General features: G+C 45.5%; 1 protein-coding gene across 2 annotated transcripts in view; it reads right to left on the bottom strand.

Moving 5' to 3' along the window:
• Nucleotides 1-11,563, bottom strand: part of Mccc2 (methylcrotonoyl-CoA carboxylase 2) — a 78,187-nt gene extending 66,624 nt beyond the window's left edge. For both annotated transcript variants that reach the window (XM_010637322.3, XM_010637324.3), the window contains exons 1-2: nt 11,325-11,563; nt 805-871 (exon numbers count right to left, since the gene is read on the bottom strand). In XM_010637322.3, the coding sequence (XP_010635624.1) occupies nt 805-871; nt 11,325-11,444 (187 nt within the window). In that variant the 5' untranslated portion in view covers nt 11,445-11,563. The remainder of the gene's footprint in view (nt 1-804; nt 872-11,324) is intronic.
• Between the last annotated feature and the right edge of the window lie 887 nt (nt 11,564-12,450).

The following is a 12,450-nucleotide window of genomic DNA, read 5'->3' as shown; positions in this document are numbered from 1 at the left end:
AGAGAGAGAGAGAGAGAGAGAGAGAGAGAGAGAGGGGCATGAAAAGAAAAGAGAAAAAGGCTGGGGTTGTACTTCAATGGTAGAATGCTTTCCTGGCACGGATGGAGTTCCATGTCCAGCATAACAACGAAAAGAAAAGAAAAGGAAAGAAGGCAAGTGGGCCATTTGCAAAGTTTTAAGGAAATCACATTGACTTAATCAGCAATAAATCCACTAGAAATTAATTTAGTAGGTAGTACGAATATGACTGATGAACTCTAAATGTTTTCATTTAAGAGAAAAAAATTTTAGTGCAGTGCTAAAAAAAGTAGTTAAGCGCTGGTGAATTTGGATGGCTACTTTTCCCCAAAACCATGGTCAAGCTCAGGGAGCAGAGGCCCTGGCGAGCTCAGCCAGCTGGACTCAGAAGACCACATATCTGTACTCGGCAGGAAAGGGCTTTTCTTGTCCTTCCTCCCTAAAAAACAGTACAGCGGGTGTCCAGACAGTACCTCAGTTGTGCCAGGTGTAATGAGTGACTTTAGGGTACAGCAGGACGTGGGGGGCCACGGGCCAACACTTGCCCCATCTCCTGGGGACCTGGGCACCCTTGGGTGTCAGTCGTGCGGCGGAGTCTTGGAACCATCTCCTAAAGTTACTGCGGGCTGGCTGGGACAGGAGAAAATGAAACACCTGCCTTCCAACCAATGCAGTTTCAAGGGTGAGAGATTCGTGCTCCTAGATTGTCCTGAAATCACTAAGCGCGAGTAGAGATGTGTTAGAGACGCCTCCGCAGAGGCACAGGCTGAACACGAAACCGCTTACCTCGCTGCACAAGCTCAGCGCGTTCCCGGAGCTGACTCACCAGCGCCTTCATCTGCTGGTAGTTCTCCTACAGCAGAAACAGGATGAGGGGAACAGGAATATTAGAAAGCAATGATCTCCACCAAATAAGGATCTGGAAACTCCAGCCCGCAACAGCCCTCTGTGGCCTCGCAGGCCGCACCCCACGTCCTCTCTCCCAGGCTGGGAAGATGAATTCCGCCCACTGCCCCTCTGCCCCTCTCCGACCACTGCTCTCTCCCTGCTGCCACTTCCAGCCACTCCTACCCCTTATAATATCTTTCTTCTTGCAACTTCTGTTGAACCCGAACCTGACCTCCACTTGTTTTTCGGTTGTTTTTTTGTTTTTTTGGTACCAGGGATCAAATTCGGTCCTTGTGCTTTCGAGGCAGGCAGTGGCATCACTGAGCTAAATCCCCGGCCCTATTTTCCCTCATTTAAGGAATATAAGCTTTTTGAGGGTTAGAATGTCATCTTATTTTTTTCCTAACCTAAAACTCCAATCAACACATACTTGCTTGGGCTCGGGATTTAGCTCAGTGGTTGCCCCGCCTGCTTTGCAAGCACAAGGACCCGAGTTCAATCCCCAGTACCAAAAACAAAAACAAACATACTTGCTTAATCATAAATGACACTTAAAAACAGCCCAGGAGGAAAAATACATCCTATTTCATGTTTTAAAAAGAAAAAACTAAAGCCAAGCATGGTAGCGCACGTCTGTCACTCCAGCATCTGGGAGGCTAATGCAGGAGTATCACAAGTTTGAGCCCTGTCTGGACAACTTAGTGGCTGAGCAAGACCTTCTCTCAAGTAAAAAATTAAGGGCTGAGGAGGTATTTCAGTGTGAAGGCCCTGGGTTCAATCTCCAGGATGGCAAAAAACAAAAAGAACTCTATACTTGCATGTGTTTGAATTTTTTTTTTTTAAGACACAGTCTCGCTCTGTGTTCAGGCTGTCCTTGAACTCACTACATAGCCCAGGCTGGCCTTGAACTTGCAATCCTCCTGCCCCAGTCCCTTGAGTCCTAGTATTACAGGTGTAAGCCACCATGCCTAGCTGATGTTCAGAAATTTTCTAAATAATACACAAAAAATATATAAACAGCAAGAAGTAAAAAGAGGTAGAGGGGACTCACCTCTCACCTCTGTATATTTAAATTCTGTTTGGTGAGCACGTGACTTTAGAACAATATATAGCTAACTATATATAGCTATATATATATTTGAAACTTCAATCTGTCCCACTAATATTTTGTTCCCACGAATGCGAGTAACATCTCTGGTTACTTAGTTCCTTTTATGTGACACAATGTCAAATAGTTTCCCCAGTATGAATTTAGTTTTTTTCCGTATGGCTTCACGTTTCCTGTTTTCTCCAGCTCTGAGAGCTCCTGGGGCCATGGTTTCTACAACATTCTCTTACTCTGCTAAGTCCAGAAAGCTGAGTGGAGTAGGGGGAAAGACCTGTGCCCGGGTAGGGAGGGCCACCCAGAGTGTCCCTGGGGAACTCAGCTCCTTACTTGCCTACAACAGCTTGCCCTCAGCATGTCCGTGGGCTCAACAGAAACCTTTTCCTTATTGTTTTCTTTTTAAGACAGGGTCTCACTATGTACAACCCAGGCAGGTCTATAACTCATGGTGTTCTTCCTGCCTCAGCCTCTCAAGTGGTGAGTTAAAAAAAATATATAGATAGATATAGATGATATAGATATGGATATCTATTGGGGAAAGGGATTTAGCTCAGTGGTTATGCCGCCTGCCTCGCAAGCATAAGGTCCCGAGTTCGATCCCCAATACAAAAATAATAATAATAATAATACCGACGCTTAGTCCTCATCCCCGAAAGTATGATGCCATAGGTTGCAGGTGTGGTCTGGGCACTAGGAGATTTAGAAGTTCCTCAGGTGACTCTAACCTGCAACTCAAAGGGAGAAACACCGGCCTCCCTACAACTTCCTCACCTGAGATTTCACTCAGTGAAGACGCAGACAAAAAGCAGGGCTTTGATGAGAGATAAATCCCTATCTCGCCAAAGGTCTTTTCCAGATCATGACAGGAAAGAGGAAGCTAAGAACTCACTCTGTCTCTAAAGCCAGCAAAGTGATCCCTTTATCCGCAGGGGCAAAGCTGTCCCAAGGAAACAGAGCTCGGGGTCAGAAGCGTGATGTTCATCTGACCACCAGCAGGTGGCACCACAGCAGCTCACAGATGTCACTTGGAAAGTTAGGAAGGGACTTGGCTGCTTTTCAAAAGCTGTACGACGAGTTGGGATCAGGGAGCCACTCCTTAAGAAGTAAGGGCTGTCTCATCCAAGGGAGCCCTAGACAGGGGAATCAGCGCTCCGTGAGGATGGGCTTCTTCGTGCAGCACAAACGGCGGCAGAGGACGACGCCTGGAGACAGTCTGCAGCGGTCTCCGCAGCTGTCCCTAGTGCGCCCTCTCTCGACCTAACCGTGGACTGCAGCAGTCACACAGCGGCTCAGGGACAGGCGCACTGTAGGACCTCAGGCACCACCTGCCCAACCGGGCACTGCTCTGACCCACACCCTCCAGCTCGCAGGGAAGTAAAGTACTGCACAGTGCCGAAGAGAAAGGAAAGCAGATTTACTTCACTGCGCAGGAAAACTGTGTTTTGTGCTTAAGATCAATTCTTATTCCTACACTTACTCCAGGCTTAAAAACCCAACCTTCTAAGTGTTTCAGGCTGGGGATGTAGCTCACCAGGCACCCGTGAGGCCTTGGGTTCAATCCCCAGTACCATGATAGACATACATTGTTCTTAAAACTCCTGATTTTGCTGGGCAGGTATCTGCCTGCAATCCCAGCACTCCGGGGAGGCTGAGGCAGGATTGTTGTGCGTTCAGTGCCAGCCTGCACTACATATTGAGATCCTATCTTAAAAAAATTTTTTTTGAACTCTGATTTTAAGGATCTCTATGGATGGGTGGGAGAACAACTGTACTCTCCCGTTTGTTTAGCTTAACAATACCAGAAAAGGAAGAGAACAGGGTCCATTAGTAGACTCCAGGGTTTCACGAAGTTTCATCTCCCCTGTAGCTTACTGTTGTCATTGGTGTTCACTTTCTTTCATCTTCACACATATACAAAAGTAAAAGACCAATGTACTTAATGATTATCTAAATATGGCCGCAGCTGTTTCCTCGCTACCCTCCACCTGAAGAGTTTTGAAAGAAAGCTTAGCTACAATATTCAGTGTATAATTACATCTATGTCCAAAAGATAAAGATCACATATCAATGATCTGTTAATATCACAAATATCCAGTTAGGGAAGACACATTCCGTGGTCAGGTCTGTTTTTTACAGTTTATTTACATAGGATCCCAAAACATAAAGTATGTATAACAGCAAATGGCCAATGTGTTTCTTAAGTTTTTCTACAACTCTTCCATCCTTTGTTCTTGAAATGTGCCCAAAACCACTTTAGAGTGTTTCTCACAGCATGAAAGGCATCCCTACAGCATCCTTTCACAAGTGCTTCCCTCCTTAGAGATCCGGAAACAGGAAATACAGTCTGAGCTCTTTTCGTGGTTCACCCTGTGTCATTAAGACGTCCTGGCCTCCGCCTCTGCCTGCAGTCCACCTCCTGGTCTCCTGCCGTCCTCAAAGCCTCAGGTGTCAAAGTGCAGAGCTGATGAACAGTCTGCTCCCGAGGCACGGGCACCAGTCAGAACTGATGCTGGTTGTACACAGGGCAGGATCTTTACTCAGCTGGGCCAGCCTCCCAAGGGACACTGTCACTCATTGTGAAGACTTCTGAAGTGCACAGAGGTGGGAGAGGCGCATGTGGGCACATTACTGCTGTAAGGTGAGAGAGGAGAGGGGACAACGGGACTTCCAGGTGCCATCTCACCCTGGCATGTTTTATTCCCCTTTTACAGGGGTTTGCATCCAACTCTACTGCTTGTTGCTAGAGGTTGCAGGTTATAAGAGATCCTTTAACATCCAATAGGGGAAATTAATGAAATTGAGATTAAAAAAGCAACACAGAGGATTCATGAAGTTGGGAAGGAAGAGACAGGAGGGAGGAGAGGAGAAATAAAAAGGATCAAGATTTGAAGAGTGTATGTATCAATTCCCCACAAGGAATGTATTTACTGTGCATCACAAACATACAATAAAAAAATTGAGAAATAGAAAAAACTCCAACATTCCCCACTCTCCCAAAGCTGTTCATCATCAAAGCCAGACACTGTTAGTTGCTAATCCATATCGCTTCTTCCTGTCTTCCCTCATCTCTGAATCCCAGTTTCATTCAAGGCAGCAACATGCCCAACCAGAAAAAGTAACACATCCCAGGCTCCATCTATAGATAACCAGAGCCATATGAGTAAATTCTAGCCAATGAAATACAGGCAGCTGTTTTAGCCCATGAGGTAGGTAGGGTACATTACTTGTTAAAAATTCTTCCAGTCAGGTGTGGTGGTGCACACCTATAATCCCAGCATGTGGGAGGCTGAGACAGGATGATCCCTGCAACTCTGAAACCAAGCCCAGCTTGAACTACAGAGTGAGACCCTGTCTCAAAAGAAAAACAACAAATATACAAAATATAATAATCACATTTTTAAAATGGATTTCAGGGGCTCAACAGCAAATGCGAGCAGCCAAAACAAAGAATCAGCAAACTAAACTCAAAGAAAAGACATGAAATTATAGAATTTAAGAAGCAGGAAAGAGAGAATGAAGAGAAACAGACAAGGCCTCGGGCCTTAAGGGACACCATCAACATGAAACCAATATACAGATCATTAAGAGTTCCAGAAAGAGACAGACTCCTGGAAGAAATAATGACTGAAAAAGTCCCCAATTTGAGGAAACCATGAATCTACAAATCCAAGAATCTCAACAAACTTCAAGAATAAACTCAAAGAGACTCACACCAAGACACACTATAACCAAACCGTCAAAAACAAAAACAAAAAGAATCTGAGAAACACCAAGGCAGACACAGCTCATTATCCACATGGAAACTACCATAAGATTTTTATCCACTGATCTCTCTGCAGAAACCCTGAAGGTCAGAAGGCAACAAGGTCGGACATTTAAAGTGCTGAAAGAAAAAAAAAAGCCAACTCAATAAAAAATCATATACTCGGCAAAACTGTCCTTCAAGCATGAGTGAGAAAAAAGGACATCTTCAATAAACACAAGCTGAAAGAATCAACAAGAACACCAGGCCAGCTCTCTATGAAACACTCATGGGTCAGTAATGGTGGTGTGCGCCTATAATCCCCGCCATGTGACAGGCAGAGACAAAAGGACTGCAAGTTCAAGGTACTTAGTGAGAACTTATCTCAAAATAAAGTTTTTAAAAGGGCCGGGATGTAGCTTAGTGGTAGCAGTGACCAAGTGTTTCATGAACAAGCTGCTGGGTTAAATTTCCAGGAGAGATAGAGACTGACTCTGACTCACGGGAGTCCTTCAGGTTGAAATGAAAGAATGCTACACAGTAGCTCAAAGCCATATAAAGACCTTCAATAAAAGTAAATACTTTACTTGAGCAAATATAAAAAAGTGTTACTGTCACTTTGATTTGTAGCTCCACTTCTTATTTTCTTTTTCTTTTTTCTTTCTTTTTTTTTTTTTTTTTTTTTTTTGGTACTGGGGATCAAACTCAGGACCTTGCACTTGCGGAGGCAGATGGAATGCCGCTCAGCGAAATCCCCAGCTCTCCATTTTTTATTTTCTAAAGGATTTTAAAATGAAAATTCCTAAGAAGTAATTATACATCTATGTCAATGAGTACACTACAGCATACCAAGTTGTAACCTGTAACTTCAATAACAAAAGGTAAGGGGTGGACCTGTAAAGGATAAGTTTTTTAATGCAGATAAGTCAAGTTGGTATCATTTCAAAGCAGCCAACTGTAGCTGCTATAACTCTAAGGAAGTACACGCTATTCCCACAGTACCCACAACAGAAATAGCTACAGAAGAGACAAAAGAAGGAAATGAGGGCCAGGGATTTAACTCAGTAGTTCCACCAACTGCCTTGCAAGCACAAGGTCCCGAGTTCTATCCCAGGTACCAAAAAAACAAGAAATGAGAAGGGAATCAAAATATGTCACTACAAAAGATCAACTAAACATGAAGGAAGCAGGCCTCGTGATACATGCCTATAATGCCAGCACTTGGGAGGCTGAGGTGAGAGAATTGCCATGAGTTTGAGGCCCACCTGGACTACACTGTGAGTTCAAGACCAGCCTGAACTATACAGCAAGATCCTGTCTCAAAAAAAACAAAAAAATGAAGGAAGCTAGAATAATGGGTACCAAAAAACAGTCACAAAAAACTCTATATGACACACAAAGAACAAAATGCCAAATGTAAGTCCTTTCCCATCAACAATTAGTTGAAATGTAAATGAATCAAACCCCCAAATAAAAAGATACAGATTGGCAAAATGAATTTTAAAAAACACAATCCAGCTCTATGCTACGAGATTCAGTCTATGTCTAAGGACATACAGAGATGGAAAGTGAAAGGCTGGAAAAAATATTCCAAACAAACAGTAACTGAGGGAACAGCAATAACCATGCTGATAGCAGATAAAACAGACTTTCCCTCAAAAACTACCACAAGAGGCCAAGGAAGACATTTTATACCACTAAGAGTCAATTCACCAGGGACATAGCTTATATGCATCAAACAGTATAGCTCCAAAATACATGAAGCAAAGAACTAAAGGGGGAAACAGCTCTACAATAATGAGATTTCAATGCCCTCCTTTCAACACACATAGGACAGGACAACCACAAAGAAGACAGATAAAGACACTGAGGACTTGAACTACACAACATACCACTGTAGCTGACAGATACATGCAGAACACACCCAACAATAGCGCACACTTCTCAGGGCACAATGAACTTTCTCAGAATAGACCACATGTTGGGCCATAAAACATATCTTAATAAATTTAAAAAGACTAGCAGGCATAGTGGCTCACACCTATAATCCCAGCACTCAGGAGGCTGAGGCAGAAGGACTGCTGTGAGTTCAAGGCCAGCCTGGGCTACCTAGCAAAAACCTGTTTCAAAAGGCAAAAAAAAAAAGAAAAAAAAAAACAAGTTTAAAAAGACTGAAATTATTTGAAGCATCTGTTTCAGCCACAGTGGAATAAAACTAGAAATCAACAGAAGGAAAATTCACAAGAATATGGAAACTGAACAAGACATTATTAAACAACCAATGGATAAAAGAAAACCATAAATCCCTTAGGGCTGACCTTTGCTATCTGTACAAGGCCTGCCCACCAGATCTCACCATGGCACAGCCAGCACTTCTATAATTTGCTTCCAGGGCAATCCTTCATAAACCAACCTAATCTTTTTTTTTTTTTTGGTATTGGGGATTGAACTCAGGACCTTACACTAGCAAGGCAGGAGGCTAAATCCCTGGCCCCAACCTAATCTCTTTTGAAATTTGTTTGTCCGTTTTGCTTTGTTTGGTTTGGTTGTTTGAGACATGGTCTCACTATGTAGTTGAGACTGACCTGGAACTCACTATGTAGCCCAGGCTGGACTCGAACTCACAGCAATCCTCCTGCCTCAGCCTTCTGAGTGCTGGGATTACAAGGATGCACCACCACACCCAGCTGTCCATTTATTTTTAAAACAGGGTCTCCCTATGTGATTCAGACTGGTCTTGAACTCAGAAGGATCCTCCTGCCTGAGCCTCGGGAGTTCAGGGATCACAGGCATGCACTGCCACACTGCACTTCAACCCTTTGGACTGCCACCTAAGTCCCTCTTCTCCACCACCCACATCGTCACTACACTGAGGAGTGTACGGTACCCACAGAATCACACCTCTCCCCAATTTTAGTGGAGCCTGCCAAATAAAATCTAAATGGGGCTTTTTCATGCAAGGTCTTTGGTCTATAAATCCCATGTCCTACCAGCGACTCCCTAGACTGTCTCTCCCCCTCTCTCACTTTCCCTTTTGCTCTCTCAACAAGGTCTGTTTCCCGGGTTGCTGCCAAATCCCTGGCCATATTTATTGATCTTTTCAATCCCCCGCCCAAGTGCTGGAAACTCATCCACCTTAAAAACCCGAGTTTCAGTGCCTTTGTTCTTGTCATTTTCTTGCTTTATACGGTCTCACCTCCACCCTGCAACCTGAACCTGGCCAGCTCTTTCCCAATCAAGATCCAACCAACTCATTACCTCCTACCTGCAGCTGTGTGTAATCAGTCACCTTTCAAGCGCTAGCCACAAGCACTCTGCACACCGCAGTTGTGCAGTTTCCAGCTCTCATCCATCTTCCCCACAAAATTGAGTCCCGCTGCCACACGTCTATACCAAATATCTAAAATAGTGCCCAGACCACACACACCGTTCGACGTTTCTGAATTCAACATTCTCCCCAGATAAATACTTGTGTGTTATTTGCACGATTTAGATGTTATCTGTATAGTCAGAAACCAAGGAAGACTGAAATTTTCCAGCTCTGATGTTTCACAACCTGTGCATTGTTGTTTTTCCTTTTTTGACCCTGTGAAACCTCTGAATTCAAAGATGCTGTGGGGTATGAATTTTCTGTTAATAGAACTATGTAACTAAGGTACGTAAGCCCAGTGTTAGCTGTGCTAGGTCAGGTGGTTCCCAAAGCTGCCTCTAGTCTAAGAATTTCATCGCCAGCCTGTTATCCCAGCACCCTGGGAGGCTGAGGCAGGAAGACTTGGAAGTTCGAGCCCAGCCTGAAAAACCTCGCTATTCAGCGAGATCCTGTCTTAAAATAAAAAGTAGAAGATACTTAGGTTCAATCCCAGTATCAAAAAAAAGGCAAACACAAGGACCCCACCCTAGAGACCCAGAGGGTTTGGAGTGGGACTCAGGTAACTCATCTTCAACAAATTCCTCGGACCACAAGGCTAAGGGAGACAAAGTACAGCACAAGTTGGAAAAGTGAACTGAAATGTATTAGGACGCTTCTTCCGTGCTCCTTCCTGCAACGGCACCCCCGTGCGCCCCAGCATCCTGCCCAGAGCTCCACGGGGTGCAGTGCTGCCCAGGCGCCCGCGGAGAGGTCCCGTCCCGCAGCTGCCCACCTGGTACACTGCAGAGCTCGCGTCCGGCCGGGAGCCCAGCGAGGCCACCGCGTCCCCGTGTTGCCCTCAGGGCGGCCCACATCGCGGCACAGGGTACTACGGGTGGGCGGCCCGCGCCCGCCGGGAGCCGGGTTACTCAGGAGAGCCCCGGCCGCGATCCCCTGCTCACGCTCTAGCAGATCTGACACAGGACGCCAGCTTCTCACGCTCGCTGGCACGCAATACGCTCGCCGCCTATCATAGGCCAGCACCGCGCGCCGCGCCACGCCTCCCAGCCCAACCAATACGGGACAGAAGCTCAGCTCCGCGAGGTCCAGTCCCATCGCGAGTCCTGGAGAGCTGGTCCCAGCGCTGAGCCGCCTGCCGCGTCTCAGAGTTGGGAGATCCTCACACATTCATCAGTGCCACTCCGATTACGATGGTCAGTGTTCACAACACTGATGAATTTTTTTCTAGCACAGAAAGCACAAGCCTCTACCCCTGTCCCAGGGAGGTCTTACATTTCTGATTATTTTCACGATGTGATAAAGACGGTCGTGATTGTTTTTTAATTTATTTTTGTACTGTGGGTGGAAGCCAGGGTTTTCAAACTGAGCTACATCCCCAGCCACTATATTTTTTGAGACAGGGTCTTGCTAAGTCATTAAGTTGCCCAGGCTGGGCTGGATCTTATCTTGCCACAGCCTCCCAGAGTGCTGAAATTATAGACATGGGCCACCACGCTTGGCTCAGAATCGTGATCTTAAATAAAGGACCCTAAACATACAAAAATTAAAAACAAGTAGGGGGGTGACGCATGCCTGTAGTCCCAACTCTCAGGAGGTTGTGGCAGGAAGATCGCCATGAGTTTGAAGTCAGCCTGGGCTGCACAGTGAGTTTGAGGCCAGTGAGACCGTCTCAAAAAGCCATAAATAAATAAAGAACACTATTAAAAATGGCTTGAACTTGCTTAAACAGAGTACAGAGTGAGGAACATAAGTCGGATGGGCAACGTAGAGAGGGTGCCGCCACCTCCTGGATGTAAATTTAGTTCTAGACTTAACGGTTCTTAAAAAACATATACAAATGACCATATGAAAAGTGCTGGACTGTGCAGATAACAGGAAAGAAACAATGCAGCTGGGAAGGAAGGCGACTGAGCAAAACCTCGCAGGGGCACCTGAAGCGCTGCTGGGTCCAGGAAATGGAGAACAGCCCACCGCACTGGGGCAAGCACCAGAGCAGGCGCAGAACCCCGAAGGCTTGATGTACACAGTGTATGCCTCCGAAGGCCAACAGAAAAATGTTTTTGCTCCATGCAGGGCACCTTCCCACCACCACACCCGGCCATGTGAGCTTCTCTGTGAATTCAGACACACCTTTCAAGGGCTGGCTCAGGGCTCCCCTCTCCCGGAATCCTTCTCTGCCCCAACTGTTTACTTCTTTATACCTTGACTAGACTTCTCTGGAGGGGCTCGGGTCGCACTGTGTTCCAGCTCCTGTAGTTCAGCCGATTTGGGATCTTGTCGGAGTTGTCTTCTTTGGCTTGTGTCCAGCCAAAGGCCTGCATATGATAAATGCCGTTTGTTGAATGAATACATAAAAAATAACTGGTACCAGAGGAAGAAGTTCCAGGACGCCTGAGGGAGAGTTATTTAAAAGCCAGCTAGAGGGCTGGGGATTTAGCTCACTGGCGCCACACCTGCCTCAAAAGTGCAAAGTCCTGAGTTCAATCGCGGGTAGCAAAAAAATAAAAAATAAATAAATGCCAGCAGGAAGCTGGGGGTCAGGGTGCGCTGTTGAACCATGGCCCTCCTGTTCCTGCATTATGACTTTGCCCAGGAAGCCATGTAACACCACTTTGGCAGAACTCTTGAATTCACAGGAAGGGGACACAGACTCTACTTCACAATGAGAAGTATCAAGGCCCCTTACAGGATGGAGAAATTGTGCTGCCGCCTTTGAAGAAATGACTGCCATACACCGCAAGGGGACCCATATTTAACACATTTAATCTGATAATCTTAGATTTTTGGTTTCCTTGGTCTAACTCCTCTAATCCATTTCATATCCCCTAACTCCTTCCAAAACTAACTGGCAAGAGATTATCTCTTTCTAGGACATTTTGTTTTTTAAGACAAGATCTATGTCGCTCAGGCTGGCCTCAAACTCGTGGCAGTCCTCCTGCCTCACCTCTTGAATGGTGGGATTACAGGTCTGTTCCACCACAGCCAGCTCTCTAGAACATTTTCAATACTTTCTAGCAAATCTACCTCCTTTCTGCCCATTTATATTCTGTGTAGGCTAATACCTATTGATTGGTGCCATCCATATCCAGGGTAAGGTTTCCCTCTTCACTAAATCAATTCAACCACACCCAGAACTATGTTAAAGCAACGAGGGAACTACTCCAGACATCAAACATCCTTAATCCATAAACACACCCTAGACCCAGCCACCTCCAAAAAAGCCTCACCTATGAACCCATGAGGCTGTGGGGGGGACATCTAGATACAAACCATAACAATATTGCTAGACACTAGTTTCACCTAGGTCATTGCCCATCACATACTAGA

The sequence above is a fragment of the Fukomys damarensis genome, unplaced genomic scaffold (genome assembly GCF_012274545.1).
Source record: "Fukomys damarensis isolate Sample0158 unplaced genomic scaffold, DMR_v1.0_HiC HiC_scaffold_1, whole genome shotgun sequence".
Taxonomy (NCBI): Eukaryota; Metazoa; Chordata; class Mammalia; order Rodentia; family Bathyergidae; genus Fukomys; species Fukomys damarensis.
The sequence above is the reverse complement of the archived record's forward strand: the minus strand, read 5'-3'. Positions and strand labels throughout refer to the sequence as shown.